This window comes from Lampris incognitus, chromosome 4, assembly GCF_029633865.1.
Source record: "Lampris incognitus isolate fLamInc1 chromosome 4, fLamInc1.hap2, whole genome shotgun sequence".
Classification (NCBI taxonomy): domain Eukaryota; kingdom Metazoa; phylum Chordata; class Actinopteri; order Lampriformes; family Lampridae; genus Lampris; species Lampris incognitus.
The window spans coordinates 66,156,198-66,179,921 of NC_079214.1; the positions used below are offsets into that span (position 1 = coordinate 66,156,198).

The window sequence follows — 23,724 nt, forward strand, 5'->3', positions numbered from 1 at the left end:
TTACTGTATTTCCCGGACTCAAGTCACTGTTTTTTGACACATCTGGCTGGTGCTGTGACTTATATTCTAGAGCGTCTTATACAATGTAATTTTGTCAGACAAATACGCTGCATTTCAACTAAGGCCACTAGATGGCACTGTTTAATCGTGTTATTCAATTTAAAATACTTTACCGCCATATAAATAAGACTTATATACTAAGTGACTTATATGGGGGGGTTTTTTCCCCCTCACAACAACATGTTTTTTGCTGAGTGTGACTTAAACTCCGGTGTGACTTGTAGTCCGGGAAATATGGTACTTTACTTGCAACGCATTCTCCCACATTCACAGGGTGAGTTCTTCACTAGATCTACTGCTGGCCAAAGTTTTCCAGATAGTTTTCCTTAAAACCACACATTACATGTTTTCTGCTATACTTGCAGTTCACTTGCTCAAATAAAACCAGACTGCTTTCATACCAATTGCAGACCATACTGTGGCTCACATGACACAAACTTCCAGACCACTGCTTCCAGGTGGACTGGAGTTTGGCTCCTTGGTGCACAAGGGACCCTCTCTAATGTGAAAACACCCTCAGATTCACTGAGTAACACAGTTTTTGCTAAGTGCTTTTCCTACAGATGTTTAATATTTCAGATGGGATGTCATACAAAAGCTTTTATCAAGTGCAGTTCATTGATTTGACAGGGTTAGGGTTACCATAAGGTCAGTGAAGGACTGGGAAAAAATAATGGCCCTGGCATTTCCGACATATACTGGCCTGACAGCCCTATTTCAAAACCCAACGTCAACCTGAGCTACACCTCTGGCCAAGTAATACTAGGCCTATTACTAGGATTGGCACAATATATTCAGTATTACCATAGTATACATATGACAGTCAACAAAGGTCAGCGTTTCCCCTAGAATCAGAATCATGTTTATTAGCCATGTAAGTTTGCACATACATGGAATTTGACTCCGGTTTCGTGGCTATCAGTGTACTTAACACAGAATTACAACACTATAACACAACAATCTTCAGACATATACACAAGGATCAACTATATATAGCCGAAATAAGAGGTGATAAAGTGCAATGGTGCAGAGAACATATCAAAGATGTTGAAATAAATGTTAGCAGGTTACTTACATACATGCCTGAGGTAGATGGACATTACAGTGTACCAATATACATGCAATATACAGTACAGTATATACAAAATGGTTGGACTTATTTGAGTGTTAAGTGTTAATTTCAATGACAGCCCGCAGAAAGAAACTGTTTTTATATCTGGATGTTTTGGGGTACAATGCTCTGTAGCGCCTAACAGAGGGGAGGAGTTGGAACAGGTTGTGACCAAGATGTGATGTGTCTGCAGTGATGTTGCCTGCCCGTTTCCTGACTCTGGGGGTGTGTAAGTCCTGAATGGAGGGCAGGTTGGCACCAAGGATTTTCTCTGCACACTTAACTGTCTGTTGTAGTCTGTCCCTGTCCTGTTTGGAGGCCGATCCAAATCAGACAGTGATGGATGTGCAGAGGACAGACTGGATTATCATAATAATAATAATAATAATAAATCAATCTTATGCAGCGCTTTTCTACCACTCAAAGTCACTTTACAATAAACAGCAGTGAAACAAGACAACAGATAAACATAACACAGATACTGTATTCACACCCCTTCACTTTCCCCACATTTTGTTATGTTACAGCCTTATTCCAAAATGGATTAAATTCCTTTTTTTATCAATCTAAAGACAACACACCATAATGACGTGAAAAAGGTTTTGTAGAATTTTTTGCAAATTTTTTAAAAATAAAAAACTGAAATATTGCATGTACATAAGTATTCACACCCTTTGCTATGACACTCAAATTGAGCTCAGGTTCATCCTGTTTCCACTGATCATCCTTGAGATGTTTCTACATCTTGATTGGAGTCCACCTGTAGTAAATTCAATGGACTGGACATGATTTGGAAAGGCACACACCTGTCTATATAAGGTCCCACTGTTGACAGTGCATGTCAGAGCACAAACCAAGCCATGAAGTCAAAGGAATTGTCTGTGGACCTCCGAGACAGGATTGTGTCGAGGTACAGATCTGGGGAAGGGTACAAAAAATGTCTACAGCTTTGAAGGTCCCGAAGAGCACAGTGGTCTCCATCATCCGTAAATGGAAGAAGTTTGGATCCACCAGGACTCTTCCTAGAGCTGGCCGCCCAGCCAAGCTGAGCAATCGGGGGAGAAGGGCCTTGGTCAGGGAGGTGACCAAGAACCCAATGGTCACTCTGACAGAGCTTCAGCATTCCTCTGTGGAGATGGGAGAACCTTCCAGAAGGACAACCATCTCTGCAGCGCTCCACCAATCAGGCCTTTATGGTAGAGTGGCCAGACGGAAGCCTCTGCTCAGTAAAAGGCACATGACAGCCCACTTGGAGTCTGCCAGAAAGCACCTAAAGGACTCTCAGACCACGAGAAACAAGATTCTCTGGTCTGATGAAACCAAGATCGAACTCTTTGGCCTGAATGCCAAACGTCCCATCTGGAGGAAACCAGGCACCTCTAATCACCTTGCTAATACCATCCCTACAGTGAAGCATGGTGGTGGCAGCATCATGCTGTGGGGATGTTCTTCAGCAGCAGGAACTGGGAGACTAGTCAGGGTCGAGGGAAAGATGAATGGAGCAAAGTACAGAGAGATCCTTGATGAAAACCTGCTCCAGAGCGCTCAGGACCTCAGACTGGGGCGAAGGTTTACCTTTCAACACAGCAACGACCCTAAGCACACAGCCAAGACAACGAAGGCGTGGCTTCAGGACAAGTCTGTGAATGTTCTTGAGTGGCCCAGCCAGAGCCCAGACTTGAACCCCATTGAACATCTCTGGAAAGACCTGAAAATAGCTGTGCAGCAACGCTCCCCATCTAACCTTAAAGAGCTCGAGAGGATCTGCAGAGAAGAATGGGAGAAATACCCCAAATATAGGTGTGCCAAGCTTGTAGCTTCATACCCAAGAAGACTTGAGGCTGTAATCGCTGCCAAGGGTGCCTCAACCAAGTACTGAGTAAAGGGTGTGAATACTTACGTATATGCAATATTTCAGTTTTTTATTTTTAATAAATTTCTACAAAACCTTTTTCGCTTTGTCATTATGGGGTATTGTATGTAGATTGATGAGAAAAAAAAAGGAATTTAATCCATTTCGGAATAAGGCTGTAACATAACAAAATGTGGGGAACGTGAAGGGGTGTGAATACTTTCCGGATGCACTGTATACAGGGGTGGATGGGAAGGGGGCTATGAGAGGGAGAAGCGGCAGCCACACACGACGCCAGCAGTACTCTCCGACTTAAACAGATACAAAAGGGCAAGAAAAACCAAAAACAACAGCACTGTAGATATTGATTTTCTGTAGGGGTTTACTCCCGTAGCCTATTCCTCTCCCGAGGTATCCACTAGGCAGTGGCATTATTTAACCCATAGCTGGGGGCTGGTTCGTGGGCATCATGGAATATCCACACACCGGTGGCCCTGCGTACCACGCGTCTCGAGGCCAGATCGCCTCTGAGTCCCTTGTAGTTCAGCCAAGGTCAAAGGTGTACCCAGTTACCATGTGTCGCCACAAGGAGCCACTACATAGGGCTTGCAGTTGGAGAGGCTATGTACTGGCTGAGACTTACGTACTCAGAACTCCTGTTCGCATTTCTGCTAGCCAGCAGTGAAGGTTGAGAGTGAGACGTGACAGGCACCGAACACTACACCCACACACTAGACGCTTCCCAACAACCCCACTTCTTACAGAAGAATGTCAGACACACCAGTGTCTGACATTCTTCTGTAAGAACTCAGGTTGATTATTGCAGTGTAGAACTGAATCAGCAGTTCCTGAGGCAGGCTGAACTTCTTGATCTGGCTGAGGAAGTACATCCTCTGCTGGGCCTTTTTGATGATTGTGTCTATGTCGGATGCCCACCTTAGGTACTGGGATATTGTGGAATCTAGGAATCTGTAGGTTTTCACTGCAGACACCATGCTGTTGAGTATGGTGAGGGGGGCGGTGTTGGGAGGGTTCCTCCTAAAGTCCACTGTCATCTCCACTGTTTTGAACGTGTTCAGCTCCAGGTTGTTATGGCCGCACCAGAGGGCCAGCTGATCAACCTCCCATATTATATGCAGACTCATCACCATCCCGGATAAGGAATGGTGGTTGTGTTGATGGTGGATGATGGTTGTGTCGTCCGCAAACTTCAGGAGTTTAACAGACAGGTCTCCTTAAGTGCAGTCATTTGTGTAGAGGGAGAAGAGTAGAGGGGAGAGCACATTTCCCTGGGGGGGGGGGGCTTGCTGTGAATCAGAGCTTGTTGTTGTTGAAGATACAGAAAGTTTTGGTGGGCACACACATGTCCTCACAAAAGCTGATGTAAGATGTCACAGTGTCAGTAAGTTCGTCGAGGTCTGTAGATGCAGTCTCAAACACACCCCAGTCAGTGCAGTTGAGGCAGGCCTGGAACTACAGTTTTGACTCATTGGTCCATTTCCTTAAAGTTTTAAACACCGGCTTTGCAGATTTTAGTTCTCGCTGAGGTTTGCTCTGCTAAAATCCCGAGGGATAATGAGCATGGAGTCTATGCTCCATGTTTGTAATTTGATCAGCCAGGTGTTTTAATGCCTCTTTAACACAGGCCTGGGTGGGATATAGACACCGACCAGAATAAATGATGAAAATTCCCGCGGTGAATAGAATGGTTTACAGTCAGTGAAAAAGGTCTCTGAAGGCTGCATGATTTTTTTCAACACTGTGACATCCATACACCAACCGTCGTTTATGTAGAAGTATCGGCCCCCACCCCGTTTTTTTTTTTTATCCGATAGCTCCATTTAGCGGTCTGTCTGGAGGAGCTGGAACTGCAGCATATGAAGTGCATTGTCCATTATATGCTCACTAAGCCAGGTTTCAGTGAGACACAGGGCAGCAGATCTGGAAAAGTCCAAGTTTTTTCTGTTTATAAGTAGGAGTTCATCCATCTTGTTGGCCAGAGAGGACATTCGCCAGGTGGATTGACAAGAGCGCAGTTCTAAATCCCTGCTGTCGAAGTTTAACAAGCACTCCAGCACGCTTACCCCTTCAGCGTCTTTGTTGTCCGCACAGGGCTGTACCAATCAAGGCTTTGGCAAGATTTTCGTTAAAACTTTCAGTTAAAGTGGGTAAAAAAGTCTGTTCAGTTTGTCCAGTGGACAGATGGGGGCTTAAAAGTTCTTCCCTACTGTATGTGATCAGTGAGTGGGCGTTGGAAACTAAACAAATAAACAAAAACAGAAAAAGTACAAGAGAGCGCAGAATCGATTCTACCATCTGCGGTGCCATCTTGATGATGAAGTAGAATTTTTTTCAGCAGCGGTGCCATTGTGCGCGTGGTATGTCCATGAGCAGGCAATGCTGGCCCTTATTCACGCACGACAGAACAGCTTAAAATTTCAAGTGTTTTCCCTAGGTTTGTGGAAGACTTAGGTGCACGTATTTAGCGGGGGTTTGGGGGTCTTCCCCAAGAAAATTTTACATTTTTCAATAAAAAAATATGCACTTTCACATCATTTTGGACCATTATTATTACCATATCTGTGTACAAAAAGTTGGAAAAGCTAGACCAGATAGTAAATACACACCCACAAAGCTTAAAGACAAAACTTGCGAAATAAGTCCACAGTGGACCAACTACAACTATTAGATTCGGGCAAAGTCATTTAGTTTTGATTCTCTCCACACTGATTTAACTTTCATTCGGCTTAGGTGGTGCCCAAAATCGCCTGGGTGCTGCACCTAAGCCTTATAATGGTAGGGAACTCTCTGTACTTCCTATAAACTTATCTAATGTTACATAGCAGCCAAAAAACATACAGTTAGCCTTTCCTGCTCAGCTTCCAGAATGTAGTCGGAAGCACAGGGGAAATGTTTGCTTGGGCTAACTCCCTTCACTTTTCTAGCAGTTGAGGAAACGATATATGAGACTTTTCTTGGCCTTGAGAAGCTGCGGCATCTATTAACCGACACACCATAGCCTATACTGTACATTTACTGCCGGACTGACAACTTACTGTTAAACTTTTCCTCTGCTCCACTCGCATTCACCGTCACTTTTCTGCTGCTCGCTCTCTCACACTCGCTCAACCGCACACTCGCTATGCATACACATTACGCACTGCGCTATTCCTTAAAGGAGCTACGCTACTTTTCAAACTGCATTTTTCACGTAGATGTCCTTTGAAGAATGATGCAAGGGAGGATTCTGGGATTTGATGCACTAGTTGATGACTATATATATGTTTCTTTTTATTCCCCCCCCCACTATAACAATTCATTCTGAACGGCCCAAATGGCCAATGGTCGGCCGCGGCCCTTCTGGCATTTACCCAAATTTCAGATTACCAGACCGTCACTGCCTGAGATTCTGTTAAGTTGGTTTATACTTTCTTTTTTTCTAACAGAATTCAGAATCACCAGTTTTTGGTAACTCATCCTTTCTGACATAGACCCAATCCAATATGAGGACTTTTCCATGTAGCTGGTAATACCAACACACCCTCAGTTAAATCCAAACATGGATGTATGATATGGATAGGAGAAGAGGACTAACCAAGTAGAAGGAGAGCCAGCTGGGGTGGGAGAAGGGAAAGGATCCCTCATATTCAGTGGGGAGCTGAGATACGTCGATATATTTCTGTAGAGACTTCAGAGAGGTCACCAACTCCACCTGCAAGACAGAGAGTTAGACAGAGACACAGACAGAGAGAAACAGAATGAGAGACAGACAAACAAAATGACGTGCAGAATCAGACAGAAATATAAGAGACTCACAGAAAGACAGACAGGCAGACCAACCTTAAGGTAGACAAGGAGAAACAGGCAGAGCGACAGGTAGACAGACAGGGTCTGGGTACTTATGCTAGGTTGCTGTACTAATGGAATAGACTGCATGTGTTTGATGACCAGTAGCGAGTGGCCAGGGTAACTGGGGGGCTACCTGGGCAAGTGGGGGTCCGTAAATGTGCAGAGCCAGATCTCTGTCAGCCAGCAGCAACACAGTATGAATGCAGCCTGGTATGGTCTCCTAAACACACACACATACACACAAAAACACTCACAGACTATCACTACTAATGACATCACTGAAGGAAATTTGTGTGGTGTGTGCATGTCGGTTTCTGGTGAATTTATGTGTGTGTGTGTGTGTGTGTGTGTGTGTGTGTGTGTGTGTGCGCTCACCTGTAGGGTGGAAATGGCTGTGAGGAGGGCTGAGACAGGAGGAGAAGTGCGAGCGTCCAGCAGCAACGTCAGCCCCAACATACGCACATCCTTCCTGTAAGGACAGAAAGTGATGAGTGATGTCAGAGAAAGCAGACCTGACCACACGAGGGACTAGAAACAAGAAGCAGCTTCCTACCTGACGGTGGAGGTTAAGTAGAGCAGAATGCTGACCAGCTCTGTACTGTTAGAGCCAGGACTCAACCACACGTTGTGCCCCGCACAGACTGTCAGCAATGCACGGCCAGCTCTGTCTTTAGTTCCTGAGAGAGACACACACAGACAGACAGACAGAGAGACAAGAGAAAGATGGAGGGAGACAAATAATGACAAACAAAGGAGACGGAGACAAACTGTTCTTTAAGTGTTTTACATTTATCATTGATAAACTGTTAACATTTATGTTGACTGTGCCTTGCCCAAACAAATGTATCGTTTAGTCGTGCCAATAAACCGAACTGATCGGAATTGACAGGGAAAAAGAGAGAGAGCGAGACAGAGAGAGAGAGAGAGAGAGAGAGAGAGAGAGAGAGAGAGAGAGAGAGAGAGAGAGAGAGAGAGAGAGAGAGAGAGAGAGAGAGAGAGAGAGAGAGAGAGAGAGAGAGAGAGAGAGAGAGAGGGGAAGAGAGAGAGATTGAAAGAGAGAGAGCAGCAGCACTCTAGGTCAATCTTCATTACTACTGTGTCAATTTAAAGTTTTTCAGCACCATCTGGAATGTCTAATTAGGGTGGAACAGGAACACCAAATTAAACCACACAACCAAAGTATCCAGTGGGAATATTGATCTCATATAGTATATGAGTTTATAGTCCCGCTTGGATGAGGTACCCAGGGATAGACTGGGTCTGGATCTACCCTGAAATAGTCAGGTAGAAGATGTTTCTTTCTGTTACGTGATGTTTTGTAAACTAGAGAAAGCAGTGGAAGATGCGACTGTGTTGATTCTCACCAGGCAGACAGAGGGCGCCAGAGCTCAGCACAGCGCTGAGAAAAAGCTGGCTCCTGGAGCAGACTGCAGACTGGAGTTGGATTTTACTGAATGCTGACTGGTTTAGCTGGGGAGAGGCTGGTGGTTCGGCTGGTTTTACTGTACTTGTACCATTAGAGAGACAATCCACTGTATGGACTGGAGGCTGTTGACTGCTAGAATCTGGAGAGAAGAAATAGGTTGATGATACACACATGCACACACTCACGAACACACACATACACAAATACACACACACACACACACACACACACACACACACACACACACACATTCACAGAGGGACAATTTAGTACGGCCAATTCACCTGACCTACATGTCTTTGGACTGTGGGAGGAAACCGGAAAACCTGGAGGAAACCCACACAGACATGGGGGTCGTCTTCCACACAGAGGATGACCCAGGACGACCCCCAAAGTTGGACTACCCCGGGGCTCCAACCCAGGACCTTCTTGCTGTGAGGCGACCCACTGCACTATTTTAACAAAACTACATTCACACCGAATAGCAGAAAACAGCAACACCAGATGGCGAGCAATCCTGCTGTTAACTAACTTACTACTGATAGTAGTTACTAATTCATCAGTAGACACACTGACAGGTAGAATACAACTACCGAGCACTGGTAACTAACTTAATACTGCTAGTAGTTCCTAACTACTCAGTAGACACACTGACAGGTAGAGTACTACTACCGGGCACTGGTAACTAACTTACTACTACTAGTAACTACTAACTAATCAGTAGACACACTGACAGGTAGAATACTGCTACCGAGCACTGGTTACTAACTTACTACTGCTAGTAGTTCCTAACTACTCAGTAGACACACTGACAGGTAGAGTACTACTACCGGGCACTGGTAACTACATTTTACACAGTGACAGATCCAGAATAGTAACTAACTAGTAGACAAACTGACAGGTTCTATATTACTGCCATTCACTGGTACCTCACTAGTAGACATAGTAGCCATGTTTCCATAACATATTTTTATGCACATTTTGGAGTATCGCATTAGAAGAGGTTTATGGAAACAGCAAAATTTGAAAATAAAACTTCCTTGATTTGGAAAAATAAAATTTTACACTTGCTTGAGGTGGTTTTTGCCTTTTTTGAAAAAAAAAACAGCTAATGTGCTAAATGGGATATGGATACACCTTTGCCAAATAATTTCCGACGTAGCGAACTCACGTGACTGATCAGCTGCCAGTGCCTTCCCGGATATTCCCATAATGCACACGTCTTTGTCTTCGTCTCCAAAGAGCATGAAACATGGCCAACATAGTTGACATGAATGAAGAATTACAACCTTCCCAACTGAAACAAATTCCTGAAGGCCTCGCTCCATTTTCTCACGTAGATGGCCAAGGCTTTCTTTCTGGTTCACAACCCCTACTTCTTCTACTCTGTTTATAACAGCCATGTGTAATGTAGCCTATACCACCAACCTCTGACGAAACCATGCTTTGCTTAGCCTAGTTTACTGGCTCCAAACCAGCTGATGGAAACACTCCTATTTCACATTTTCAAAAGTTTGCTTATAATTTGCTTGCCAATTAATGGAAACACGGCTAGTGACAGGTCCATTACCACAAATGGTCACTGGTAACTAACTTGTAGAAGACACACAGGCCCTTCACTACTAGTAACCTCTGGTATCTAACTAGCAGACACATGGAGGGGCCCATTACCATGACTAGTCATTGATAACTAACTAGTATACAGACTGAGGTTCTTTGCTGACATTTGCTGGATTGACAGAATGAGGGTTAACGGAGTAATGTTGCTGAAAGGAGGACAGAGCTTATAGAAGGGGGTGTTGAAAGAAGGCGTAGCTGAAAGGAGGGTGGGGCTTATAGAGGGGGAGGAGCATTCACCCAGTCAGCTTGGAGGAGGGACATTAGGAGGTGAAAACAAAGCAGGGCAGAGGAGGAGAAACATTTTAGTGTACCTTCAGTCTGAGGCTCTGCAGCACGCTGCACACCAACCTCCCTAGATCGAGGCTTTTCCTCTTCCTCTTTCAGGCCTTCATCTTCCTCCTGTGGGGAGGACACACTGTGGGCTTCACTGAGGTCTTCAGTATGCCTGTGTCCATCAGAGGAGTCTCCACTGCTTCCTCTTCTACAGTTCAGAGCACCGTCCTCTCCCTTCTCCACCACCCACTCCTTCTCTCTCACCTTCCCCAAATGTCCTCTTCTCTCATCCTCTGTCACCTTCCCATTCTGACCCCTCCTCTCCTCCACTTTCACCTCCTTCTCTGCCTCATCTAACGCATATATTTCTGTCTGTACCTCTGTCTCACATTCAATCTCTGTGTCACTGACTGTGTCAGAGTATGTGTCACTGACCATTTTGGTGTGTGTGTCAATGGCTGTTTCGGTGTGTGTGTCAGCTACTGTGTCAGTGTATGTGTCAATGGCTGTTTCAATATGTACATTAGTGTGTGAGTCAGTGTGTATGTCAGTGTGTGGGTCAATGACTATTTCAGTGCGTATGTTAGTCTGTGTGTCAGCATGCATGCCAGTGACTATGTTACTGCCTGTGTCAGTGTGTATATCAGCATGTGTGTTGGTGTGTATGTCGGTTTGTGTGTCAGTGACCATGGCATTGTGTGTGTCTGTTTGTGTGTCAGTGTAAGCGACTGTGTCAGCGGATGTTTCAGTGTGTATACTGATGTGTGCATCAGTGGGTGTGTCAATGTATGTGTCAGTGACTGTGTCAGTGTGTGTGTGTGTGGGTCTGTGTGAGTGTGTCAGTGTGTGTGTGGACTCCCCTCTCTGGGCAGAGTCACTGGAGTCCATGTGGTGTGTGTGAGTGGTCTGTGGGCCAGTCCAGTAAGAATTCTTATCTGAAATAGTACCTTCGGACTGGACCGCTGAGTCCCGGTCCCTGAATAGTTTCAGCTCTGCCTGTTCACTGGAGACTCCTCTCACTGCAGGAGAGGTGGAGGTGAAGGGGATGGAATCATTAAGGTTCTCATCAATCAGCATGGCGCACAGCTGGCTCTGGGTGCAGCCTCCAAATGAGTGTGTGGTTATGTGTGTGTTGTCCGTTGTGGTTGTGGTTGTGTCCGCCGCTTTGTGTATGTGTGTGGTGTCAGTTGTGATTAAGTTGGTGGTTTGGGTTGCGTGCACAGTAGTCTTTTTTCTGTGTTGCTCTTTGTAATTGAGGCTGATAGTTTGGGTAAGAGACCCTTTCTGGGGGGAAAAGTGGGTCAGGGGGATGTCAGCCAGCTCAACGTACTCCCCCTCAGTATCTGAGCCGTCACTGCTAGCTGGACAATTATTGGATGTTCTACAGAGTGGGAGGAGCTTCACATTTTTATTGAGAGAGGAACTGTCTTCATACTGATCATCTGAATTGTCAATCAACCTGCCTCCACCCTGTGTTTCCTTTCCTTTGTCTCTGGCGGGGACAGCAGTGGGTATGGTCGTGGACTGGCTAATAAGTTGTGGGTGGACCAGGTCCTCCCAGGGGAGCCTGAAGACATCCTGGTTGGCTGACAGGAGGCAGTGTCGTAGGTGGGATGCCCCCCTCTCTTCTCTTGCCCTGTTGACAGAGTCCAGCCAGGCCATAGTGAAGAGCGAGCCAAGTTCTATGTGGGACACCTCCACCTCTTCCACATAGCGGCCGCTGGCTGACAAGCAACACACTTGCACCACCGGTAAGGAGCCTCTGTCAGGGGAGCAGTCAGGGGGAGACACTAGCAAGTAGAAGTCTCCTGGGCAGAGAATGCTGCTGTCCAGTGGACACAGATGGATGACTACCTTCTCCTGGACACACAGGGGCCAGCCCTCATGACGAAACAACAGCCCACAGTATGGCAGCTAGACAGGAAGAGAGAGAATCAAAGGAGAGAGGAGAGAATATAAATAAGTGGATCAGATTAGAATCCTGCTAATAAACTGATAGAGAATAAGGTCTGAGGATGTATTTGTGATGACAATGTTTGGCTTGTAAAGGTAATCTGAACCCTAAGAAGCCTCATTCTTAGCAAGGCCGTTTTAAAATTCATGTGATCATTCAATGCAAAAACGTATGACTAACCTTTTTAACATGCCCTTTTAATTCCAGAATCCACAAACAGCATTTTTTTATTGCTAAAGAAAATACCACAGAAAGGCACATAGCAAAATTGTGACAAAAACCACTTGAAGGGCGACGCCATCTGCATTCTTTTCTGGGTTTTCAAATGGAAATGCCCACTGAGCTGTTAGCGAAAAGCATTCACCCCCACCACAAAAAAAAAAAGCATGGAGAGTGACGAAAGTGTTAAAAGACAGTGCAGAACCCTACGCCAGGTCATATGGAAGAAAGTTTTTTAGAGGGTCTTGGGGAAAATAGCATTTTGATGCTAAAACATACATACTTGGACCAAAATTTGAATTTTTGGATTGGAATACAGATTGTTTATTAGCCGCACAACCAAGGCCCGAGGCCAGTGGAGTTTATTTTTGGCACAATACGTAAAAACGCTGCAGCACAAATCATACATGGACAACAGCAGACACGCCAAATATCACGAAACAATACAGTGACACAGAACATATTACACATAACCACTTACAATAGATGAATGGTATGTATGCATATGCATACATATGCCAGTAGTGTGTGAGGAGGGGACTAGAGGGAGGAATTCACAGTCCTGATCGGTCAGGGGAAAAGCTGTTAGTGAAGCATTTAGTCTTAGTGGACAGCGACCTACAATGTCTCCCTGAGGGAATAAGCTGGAAGATGTGTTGAGCAGGATGAAGGAGAAGAGCCATGGGGAGAGAACACAGCACTAAGGAGCTCCTGTACTACAGGTTAAGAGGGTATGAGGTTATAAGGTTAGGTTATTAACCTTCATCCTCTGTGGTCTGTTCCACAGGTAGCTCTGAACCCAGTGGCATACGGCTGGGTCAATGTTCATGTCCAAGAGTATGGTAAAGAGTGTGTGCAGGTTGATGGAGTTAAATGTGGAATTGAAGTGTACGAACAGAATGTGTGTGTAGGTGTTGCAGGGCATGGTGGAGTGCTATGCTGACTGCATCCTCAACAGACCGGTTGGCTTGATAGGCAAATTGATACGGGTCCATCATTGGGGAGGTGCAGGATTTCAAGTATGACAGAATGATGCGCTCAAATGCTTTCATGGCCACAGATGTCAGGGCAACTGGTTTTGAAGTCATTGAGGCAGGTGATCTTTGAGGACTGTGGCACAGGTATGATGGTAGATAAGAGAGTTTGGGACTGTACTGTGGGACTGTACATTGGCTTAGAGAAGCGTTAAATATGGTGGTTAGTACTGAGGGCAATTAAGCTGGCAGTGGCTCAGCAGCGCAGGACTGATTCTATCTGGCCCTGCTGCTTTCCTGATGTTCAGCGTCTTGAACGTAGCTCTCAAGTCATCCTCCTGGATGCAGAAGGGTGGCATTGGAGTGGGAGTAGAGGGGATGGCTGGTGAAGTAGGTTTTTCAAACCTTGCATAAAACTGGTTTAATTTATCTGGGAGGTTAGTCATTTTCTGGAGGGGAGCAGGGGTGTCTTTCGTAATTTGTCATGGCTGTAAGTTTTTTCCATATTGATCTGGAGTCACTGGATGAAAATTGTTCAAATTTCTTTGCGTAGCTGGACTTTGCTTTCCTTATTGCAGCACGCATCTTATAGCTGACCGCTCTGTATTGATCCCTGTCTACATTTTTGTGTGCCCAGTTCTTTTCTTGCTGAGGTGTAATTCTTTGGACAACCAGGTAGGGATTAAGGAAGCATATTTCCTTGCAGAACTTGAGGTGGCGGTGGGCTCATCAAGGGAACCATAAGCTGCACTAAATATATTCCAATTACCGCATTTGAAGCACCCTCGAAGCATTTCAATGGTGTGTCGAGTTAAAAAAAAATGTATAATCCATTCAAAGTCTGTTACAAGTTAACAATAGAGTAAATTCATGTTCTTTCATAAGATTAAAAACTGCGATGAGGCTAAAAAGATAAGTTAGATTTATTAAGTGGCATTCACAAAGACTGATTAAAATCATAAAAGCATTAAAAACAGTTAAAATCTATTTGTCTTATCACTTTGGTGATTATGTCACCCCTTTTCCAGATATGTTGTGGATTATAAACAGTTAATGTGACTTTAGTAACTTGTTAATGTGACTTTAGTAATTTGTGTGAAGAACTCATTCCAGTAAAATATTCATTGAGGGCACACCCATCTTATCACTTTCGTGATTATTTCACCCCTTTTTCAGGGGCATAACAATAGCATCCATAGACCAGGACCTGGGAGATTTTGATGTTTTCTCAATGGATTTAAGCTTTTGTCTGTATTTTAGTAGGAGTAACACAGCTTGGTTGAACTTTCCCAGTGGAGCCCTGGGGAATACACAGTAAGCATCCAGAACTGAGATGTAGCAGTGATCCAATGTTCTGTTATCTCTGCTATAGCAAGTGACTTGTTGACTGTAGTTGGGGAGTGCGAAGGACAAGTTCATATGGTTGAAATCACCTAGAAAGATGACAGACGTGTCAAGGCTGGAGTTTTCAATAGAGGAGCTATGTTGCGAGAACCCAGCCACTGAGGATGCACAATAAGTGCATTCTTAGTGCCAGTCACAAGCCCGGATAAAAGGGGGGGGGGTTGCGTCAGGAGGGGTATCCAGCGTAAAATCTTTGCCATATCAAATATACGGATCATAAATCAGATTTCCATACGAGATCGATCGAGGCCCGTGTTACCAACGACAGCCACCGGTACTGTTGGCCAGCAGGGTGCCAGTGAAAACTATGCTACTGCTGGGCGAAGGAAGAGGAGAGGGGGAAGGCATGTTCACAGGCAGCAGGGGAGGAGAAAGGGTAGGAGTGTGGAGGTGAGAGTCAAAACTTTGAATGTTGGCACCATGAATGGCAGAAGGAGAGAGCTGGCTGATATGATGGAGAGAAGAAAGGTAGGTATACTGTGTGTGCAAGAGACCAGGTGGAAGGGGAGTAAGGCCAGGAGCATCGGAGGTGGGTTCAAACTGTTCTACCATGGTGCGAATGGGAGGAGAAATGGGGTAGGGGTAATCCTGAAGAAGAGTACACTCACCGGCCACTTTATTAGGCACACCTGTCCAACTGCTCGTTAACGCAAATTTTTAATCAGCCAATCACATGGCAGCAACTCACTGCATTTAGGCATGTAGACATGGTCAAGACGATCTGCTGCAGTTCAAACCGAGCATCAGAATGGGGAAGAAAGGTGATTTAAGTGACTTTGAACGTGGCATGGTTGTTGGTGCCAGACGGGCTGGTCTGAGTATTTCAGAAACTGCTGAACTACGGGATTTTCACGCACAACCATCTCTAGGGTTTACAGAGAATGGTCCGAAAAAGAGAAAATATCCAGTGAGCGGCAGTTCTGTGGGCGAAAATGCCTTGTTGATGCCAGAGGTCAGAGGAGAATGGCCAGACTGGTTCGAGCTGATAGAAAGGTAACAGTAACTCAAATAACCACTCATTACAACCGAGGTATACAGAAGAGCATCTCTGAACACACAACACGTCAAACCTTGAGGCAGATGGGCTACAGCAGCAGAAGACCACACCGGGTGCCACTCCTGTCAGCTAAGAACAGGAAACTGAGGCTACAATTCGCACAGGCTCACCAAAATTGGACAATAGAAGATTGGAAAAATGTTGCCTGGTCTGATGAGTCTCGATTTCTGCTGCGACATTCGGATTTTAGGGTCAGAATTTGGCGTCAACAACATGAAAGCATGGATCCATCCTGCCTTGTATCAACGGTTCAGGCTGCTGGTGGTGGTGGTGTAATGGTGTGGGGGATATTTTCTTGGCACACTTTGGGCCCCTTAGTACCAATTGAGCATCGTGTCAACGCCACAGCCTACCTGAGTATTGTTGCTGACCATGTCCATCCCTCTATGACCACAGTGTTCCCATCTTCTGATGGCTACTTCCAGCAGGATAACGCGCCATGTCATAAAGCTTGAATCATCTCAGACTGGTTTCTTGAACATGACAATGAGTTCAGTGTACTCAAATGGCCTCCACAGTCACCAGCTCTCAATCCAATAGAGCACCTTTGGGATGTGGTGGACCGGGAGATTCGCATCATGGATGTGCAGCCGACAAATCTGCAACAACTGCGTGATGCTATCATGTCATATGGACCAAACTCTCTGAGGAATGTTTCCAGTACCTTGTTGAATCTATGCCACGAAGGATTAAGGCAGTTCTGAAGGCAAAAGGGGGTCCAACCCGGTACTAGCAAGGTGTACCTAATAAAGTGGCCAGTGAGTGTATGTCAAGAGTATGCTGGAGGTGAAGAGAGTGTTGGATAGAGTGATGAGTATGAAGCTGAAAATTGAAGGTGTGATGATGAATGTTATCAGCGCATATGCCCCGCAAGTTGGGTGTGAGATGGAAGAGAAAGAATAATTCTGGAGTGAGTTGGGTGAAGTGGTGGAGTGTACCCGAGGAGGAGAGAGTGGTGATCAGAGCGGACTTATATGGACATGTTGGTGAAGGGAACAGAGGTGATGAAGAGGTTTACACTATTCCCCCAGTTCCCCCTCCCCCCAAACAGGCGCCCCAACCAACCGGAGGGGGTGCTAGTGCAGTGACAAGGACACATACCCTCATCTCACCCGCAGACACAGCCAATTGTGTCTGTAGGGGCGCCCAACCAAGCCGGAGGTAACATGGGGATTCGAACTGGCGATCCCCATGTTGCTAGGCAACAGAATAGACCGCTACGCTACCCGAATGCCAATGTCACCTTTTTTTGAAGGAAGAGACAAACTGGTTTCGAGAGGAGGTGCATTTCTCTGGGAACACATCGGGAACACTACTGGGAAGCCACAGAATGATATAAAAAAAACCTCAAAAAAATAAAATAAAATAAATAAAATAAAAACACGACCCCCCCCCCCCCAATTAAGCTACTTCTCTCCATAACTTGGTGTGTAGATTGCTACCTTCATCAAGAGGGTAACAACCGGTTGCTCAGCTGCTCATGAGTAGCTTATATTTTGGCAATCTACAATTTAAAAGTAGCTTCTCCAACAGTGATACAGACAGACAGACAGACAGACAGACAGACAGACAGACAGATAGAGAGAAGGAGTAAAACTCACACAGGCGTCTTGCTGGATGCACTGCAGGATGTGCTTTGCAGGCAGCAGGAAGTGGATGAGGTAGCGTAGGCCGTCCCCCCGGTAACAACTCTCCACGATGTTTAAAACCTGGCAGAGGAGGGTAGAGCCCGTGGCCTGGAAAGGAGGGTAGAGGGCAGACAGCGCACTCTGGAGGCAGAGGTTCAGAGACTCAGAGTCCTTGGACGCACACACACACACACACACACACACACACACACACACACACACACACACACACACAGAATAGAGCCATTAACTCCACTGACAGACTGATATGACATACTGTATGTGTGTATGTATACTGTGACTTGTTGCCGTTTGCTGACCGCTAGCTGTTAGCATGTCTACACCATCAAAGGCAGTCAAACAGAGAATGGGCTATAGGACATGTAGCTCCACACGGAAACCCGTCATGTGACATGTTCAACCAACTGCACACAAATTGAGATTGGGGACTGTACTATTAATATGCATACTGCAGGGGCTTGAACCCTCTCGCCTATATTAAGAAGCTGAATTGAATATTTTGGATTAGGCTTTAACGCTTTAATGCAAAGCGAGGCCCGTGGTGAGAGCAGTATTTAAGATCCTACACTTGTTCGACAAACAAGCAACACTGAAGTCACACTTTTTATCAACACACGGCGTTCAGGTGCACGAACAACAGCAGTCCGACAGTACACAGAAAGGAACCGGGGATCGGCTCGGTGGGTCTGCTTTAGAAAGCGCCGGTTGTGGGAGGGGGATGGGCCAGTAATCGGACTCCACAGGAGCAGCGCACCACCTCGTCTGGTAAAAATATCAGACGGCTGCCTGGTCCGTGTGTTTGGTTGTGTGTGTGTGTGTGTACATGCATTAGCCTACATGTATTTGTGTGCCATTTTTTGTAGGCTGATGTTCCCATCCCCCTCGACCCCCATATTATTGGCAGACTGAGTGACTGTGACTAAAATATTCCAAGCAAATTCTCTGCCAACCCAATGACAAATTATGCACACACACACACACACACACACACACACACACACACACACACACACACACACACACACACCACACTCCCTGTTGTGGGGGGCTATATTGACAGACAGAACATTTCTCCAAATGGAATATTTCTCAGCTTTGACTCCGGTCGTGCCAGGAGCCATTGAACAGCAAATGGTGAGGATTTAAAAAGCAGCGCTGGTCAGTAATAGTAGCGTGCTATCATATGACACCATGTCTTTGGTCCTCAACAGCAGCATCACCCACACCAGGATGGACTGGTAAACTGGGTGACTTGTCATCAGAAGAGCCAAGGACCTGCCCCCCTCCCCCCTCCCCACACACACACACACACACACACACACACACTTCAGTGGCCAATGTCAAGGCTTCAGTGATCAGCAAGATGTCCTCACACTGACAGGCTTCGGGTGTATGAACACAGAGTGAGAGAGAGAGAGAGAGAGAGAGAGAGAGAGAGAGAGAGAGAGAGAGAGAGAGAGAGAGAGAGAGAGAGAGAGAGAGAGAGAGAGAGAGAGAGAGAGAGAGAGAGAGGAGACTGAGAGAGAGAGTGAGAGAGAGAGAGAGAGAGAGAGAGAGAGTGAGAGAGAGAGAGAGAGAGAGAGAGAGAGAGAGAGTGAGAGTGAGAGAGAGAGAGAGAGTGAGAGAGAGAGAGAGGAGAGAGAGAGAGAGAGAGAGAGAGAGAGCGAGAGAGAGAGAGAGAGAGAGAGAGAGTGAGAGAGAGTGAGAGAGCGAGAGAGAGAGAGAGAGAGAGAGAGAGAGAGAGAGAGCGAGAGAGCGAGAGAGAGAGAAATTGAGCATCATTTATTCTATAAGTTTAAATATTGTCCCAAAAAATATTGCATACATTATAAAAGCCACTTGAACCATCGATCAATCACATTCCTCAATAACCAAATCTCCCCCCCCTTTCCCTCCCCAGTTGTACTTGGCCAATTACCCCACTCTTCCGAGCTGTCCTGGTCGCTGCTCCACCCCCTCTGCCGATCCGGGGAGGGCTGCAGACTACCACATGCCTCCTCCGACACATGTGGAGTCGCCAGCCGCTTCTTTTCACCTGACAGCGAGGAGTTTCACCAGGGGGACGTAGCATGTGGGAGGACCACGCTATTCCCCCCAGTTCCCCCTCCCCGAACAGGTGCCCTGACTGACCAGAGGAGGCGCTAGTGCAGTGACCGGGACACACATCCACATTCGGCTTCCCGCCTGCAGACACGGCCAATTCTATCTGTAGGGACGCCGGACCAAGCCGGGAGTAACACGGGGATTCGAACCGGCGATCCCTGTGTTGGTAGGCAACAGAATAGACCACTATGCCACCCAGACAACCAACCAAATCATATTTTAAATGCCGCTAAAATGTGTGGCACTTTGCGCCATGCATTAAGAACGTTGCAAATTATTCTACAAAACATGACAACAACCCACTAAATAAAAGTTAAACCACATCTGTTGAAACAATATCCAACCAAAACATCTTTAGGAAACATGCCTGATTATTACCGCGGTGTTTTCACTGGGTGAACGCAATCACAAATACGGTAAGAAACAACAGTCAGTCATTAGAAGAACTACCAATTATAGGCCTACAAAACGTATCTTTTTCCCATAACTGGACCACTTTGTTAGCGGCATTGCTCGTGGAAATCAAGAGGACGCTGGACCGTTTCAATAGGACGGCACGACCACCACGACCACCGGGGTTCCTTCATAACATGAGTTATGACAGGACAGTGCTACACTACATATATCCGGCTATCGCACGTTCGTGAATGTGCTACAGTGATGTTCCACTAAACAACACACGGCTCTCGACCAATCAGACTGCTTGGAATTAAAATGTGATTTTTCTCCAATGAGGGGGCAGAGGGTGCAGGATAGGCCCACACGCGGGGATTTGTGGGAAGGTGAATTACACTACAGCACTGATATTACTGTGAGGCTGCGAGCGCTGTCGGTCAAGGCATTGGGGAAAATAGTGATCATAAATGTAAAAAAAAAAGAGGGAAGAAGCCCAAAGTTGTGTATTATTATAAGTGGACTTGGCAACTCTGGTGAACAGGCCGGTGTGTTGTTGATCCAGTGTTGTTAACATGAGAAACGGATGCTCGTTTTTTTTTTATGAAGCAACATTTGACTAGGAAGACACAACGTTTCAGTGTAAATTACGTCAACATGTAATTTACATCGAAGGAAGTTGAATCAGTTCATCTGGACACAACGTTCCATCACTCATCTAAGTCAGAGGTCTTCAACATTTTTCAGGCCAAGGACCCCTTGGCTGATAGAGACACGGTGAAGGGACCCCCCATATTACACATCGTATAAAATTGTGTTGCTTATTAAACCGTGCCAACAATAATGTGTACGGTGGCCTAAAGTGCCATGTATAAAAGTACTTCGTAATGGTGTATACAATGCTAACCCATTAAAATAATAATTATTGACAGATTCATATGTTTACAGAACCTCTTTTTTTGTAATTCTTTTTGACACGTCCGTGGATTCAGCCAATTGTAACACAAAAGCCTCTGCCAACCCCAGTTTCTCTACTAGTCCCTCCCACCAGATGCCATGTGGTCAATACGGCGAGCAATGGTTGTGTCCGACAACGGAATGCTTTTCAGTTTTTTAATGTACTCATCGTTCCCAAACACTATTCTGCACATATCACTGGCTGCAGGCAATATTGAATCCTCTGCAGTTGCGTATGTCTTTTTGTTGTGAGCGATCCGAGGAGCGACTTGATAAGAGGCTTTCACAGCTAGCTCACCAACTTTAGCTGATTGTCTCATCAATGTCTGTTGGCCTTTGAGAGATTTGAGGCGGGCCTGAAAGTATTCCACTGGTTTTTCTTTCAAGTGAGTATGGGTTGTCTTCACGTGGCGCTGCAGCTGTGATGGCTTCACACTTTGGTTTGACAGCACGGCAGAGCAGATGACACTCGCTGGTAATTCAGCGCCCTCAGTCTCTTTAAAGGGAAATCCAAACTTGAGATAATTCTCTGAATATTTTCGGGTCTTCTCTCGTTTGTGCTTAGCAGCAGTTGTAGCGTGGCTGTTAGCAGGTGCGTTAGCCTCGTCCTCCGAACTTTCGCCAGTGGTTCGTGATGAAGTGCAGGGTCTGTCAGAGTTTCTTGGTCGAGAAGTTACAAAGTGATCCATTGCAGATCACATTAACGTTAAGAATGGCTGTAGGCTAATAATACGTACCCATTTCGTTAATATGGCACGCAATTATTTCCAGTCTTTTATCGGCGCCAAACATAGAGTGGTTTAGCATAGGATAGCTAGCTGGTGCGCAGCTTTCAGGGTGATCACATTATTGCACGAGGATTCATGGGTATCTTAAATGATGTAATTCTTTTAATGAATAGGACGATTTTCTTTGCTTATTGTAGGCTGCATCTATGTTAATGTGTATTTTCGGACATATTTTTGGAAGAAAAAAAAAAGTCTGGGATCAAATAATTTGGCGGACCCCCTGCAGTAACGCTGAGGACCCCCCTAGGGGTCGCGCACCCCTGGAAGATCTCTGATCTAAGTGAAACGTTTCTCTCAATAAACGTGTCCAGATGAACTGATTCAACTTTCTTTGATTTTCTTACATGGATTATTGAGCAAGCACAAAGACATGTAATTTAAACGTGTACATTAATAAAATAATGATAATAATAATAATGATTTAACCGACTAGTAATTCTGGTGCCAACTAGTGAAGGTAGCAACGTTTAATCGACTAGTCAACTAATCACGCACATCCCTAATGGTACCATTCATCTTCTACTAGCTAATCCATCTGGAGTGGTAGTAACCAATAGTACAAGCGGTGGCAGTGGTAGTAGTAGTATATTATTATCACTAACGGCAGTAGTAGAAATAGTAGTAGTAGTAGAAGTATTGCAGTTTTTGAGCTGTAGTAGAAAAACCAGTAGTATTAGCGATACCATTAATAGTGGTGGTACTGGTAGTAGTTGTAGCAGCAGTAGCTATTGTAGTCATAACAGCAGCAGCAGTAGTAGTAGTATTAATAGTAGTAGCAACAAAGGTGTTAGTAGAGGAAGTAGTTTTAGCAGTAATAATAGAAGTAAAACGATGTAAGGGGATGTAACGTTTGTCTTTCAGTTTTCAATGAGTTGTTCTTCAAGGTCCTTTGAAATGTCGCATATACGTCTCATGTACCTGCTTTAAGGGCGGAGGAAGTGGGAGGGGGGAGGGGCCTCAAAGCCGGTCCCATGGGAAAGACCAGCCACCCACAGCGCCTGCTGAATAATGTATTACTCTAATACCCAGGGAGCATTAAAGTGGACTGCAGTATCAATCACAGCTCATCTATCTTCTCACAAACATCTGTCACAGGAAAAAATACAGTCCATAGTCATTTTTTAGGAATTTCGCTAGAAAGACATACGAGTATAGCAATATAAAAAACATTTTAAATATCCAAAAGAGGAGGTCAAAGGTCATAGCCACAGCAGTAACAGATTATTGTTTGTCCTGGAAATGACAGGACAGATGTAGGTTTGTGTTGGCTGACATGCAAGACTTGAGTCTACACCACGTTCACTGTCTGACATTATCTACCCTGGTTATGTTCTTTAGGAAAATGCATAATAATAATAAGACAGATTGGCAGAGCAAAACCCACAATGCCATCATCCTGTGTTACCACGGCGATAAGGTAAACAGTATGATTATAGAGTGATTAGCGATGAATTCTAATGATGTCAATGTTTGGAGTAATCTTTATTATTCCAGACATTTCTGACCAACCATCACCATATAGTCCTCTGCTAACCATTCTGATTAGAAACAGGTGGGAGATGCTGAGGAGAGATTCAGTCTGGTTTACTGTGCCAGATGGCCTTTTGGCTGGAGCCCATTAGATTTAAAATCTCAACAATCTGTCCCTTGGGGGGCATGATTTTCCCCTCCTGACGCCGTAGGTCTCCTTAGACACAACCACAGAAGCTGGAAGGAGACACCCAGAGGAGGTCCCACCCACACAAATCAGCAGCCACACAGGAATAATGGCTGGCGTTTACTAAATAGAAATCATGACCTTTTCTGGTTAATCAATCAGCCATTACTACGTACCAGGATGATAGTCGTGTGGCCGGATGGTAGTTGTAGGGTAGAGTTTACTTTTTTACTCTCTTATAATTTTATAGGCAGTACTATTATCTATTTGCATAGCCTTCATACTTATCTTTGCAAATACAAAGCATTGTATCAGTGTAATAAATCAGGCTGCTATTAGTAACAATTACATTTTGTAAAGACCCGGTGTTAACTGATT

The 23,724-nt window shown here is 45.2% G+C and overlaps 1 protein-coding gene across 1 annotated transcript in view; it reads right to left on the bottom strand.

Moving 5' to 3' along the window:
- plekhg4 (pleckstrin homology domain containing, family G (with RhoGef domain) member 4) overlaps nt 1–23,724 on the bottom strand; it is a 92,247-nt gene that overhangs the window by 63,921 nt on the left and 4,602 nt on the right. The window contains exons 3-11 of the mRNA XM_056279406.1: nt 17,401–17,598; nt 11,577–12,105; nt 11,139–11,210; nt 10,230–10,571; nt 8,237–8,437; nt 7,426–7,549; nt 7,248–7,341; nt 7,006–7,092; nt 6,619–6,735 (exon numbers count right to left, since the gene is read on the bottom strand). Coding sequence (XP_056135381.1) covers nt 6,619–6,735; nt 7,006–7,092; nt 7,248–7,341; nt 7,426–7,549; nt 8,237–8,437; nt 10,230–10,571; nt 11,139–11,210; nt 11,577–12,105; nt 17,401–17,598 — 1,764 coding nt within the window. The remainder of the gene's footprint in view (nt 1–6,618; nt 6,736–7,005; nt 7,093–7,247; nt 7,342–7,425; nt 7,550–8,236; nt 8,438–10,229; nt 10,572–11,138; nt 11,211–11,576; nt 12,106–17,400; nt 17,599–23,724) is intronic.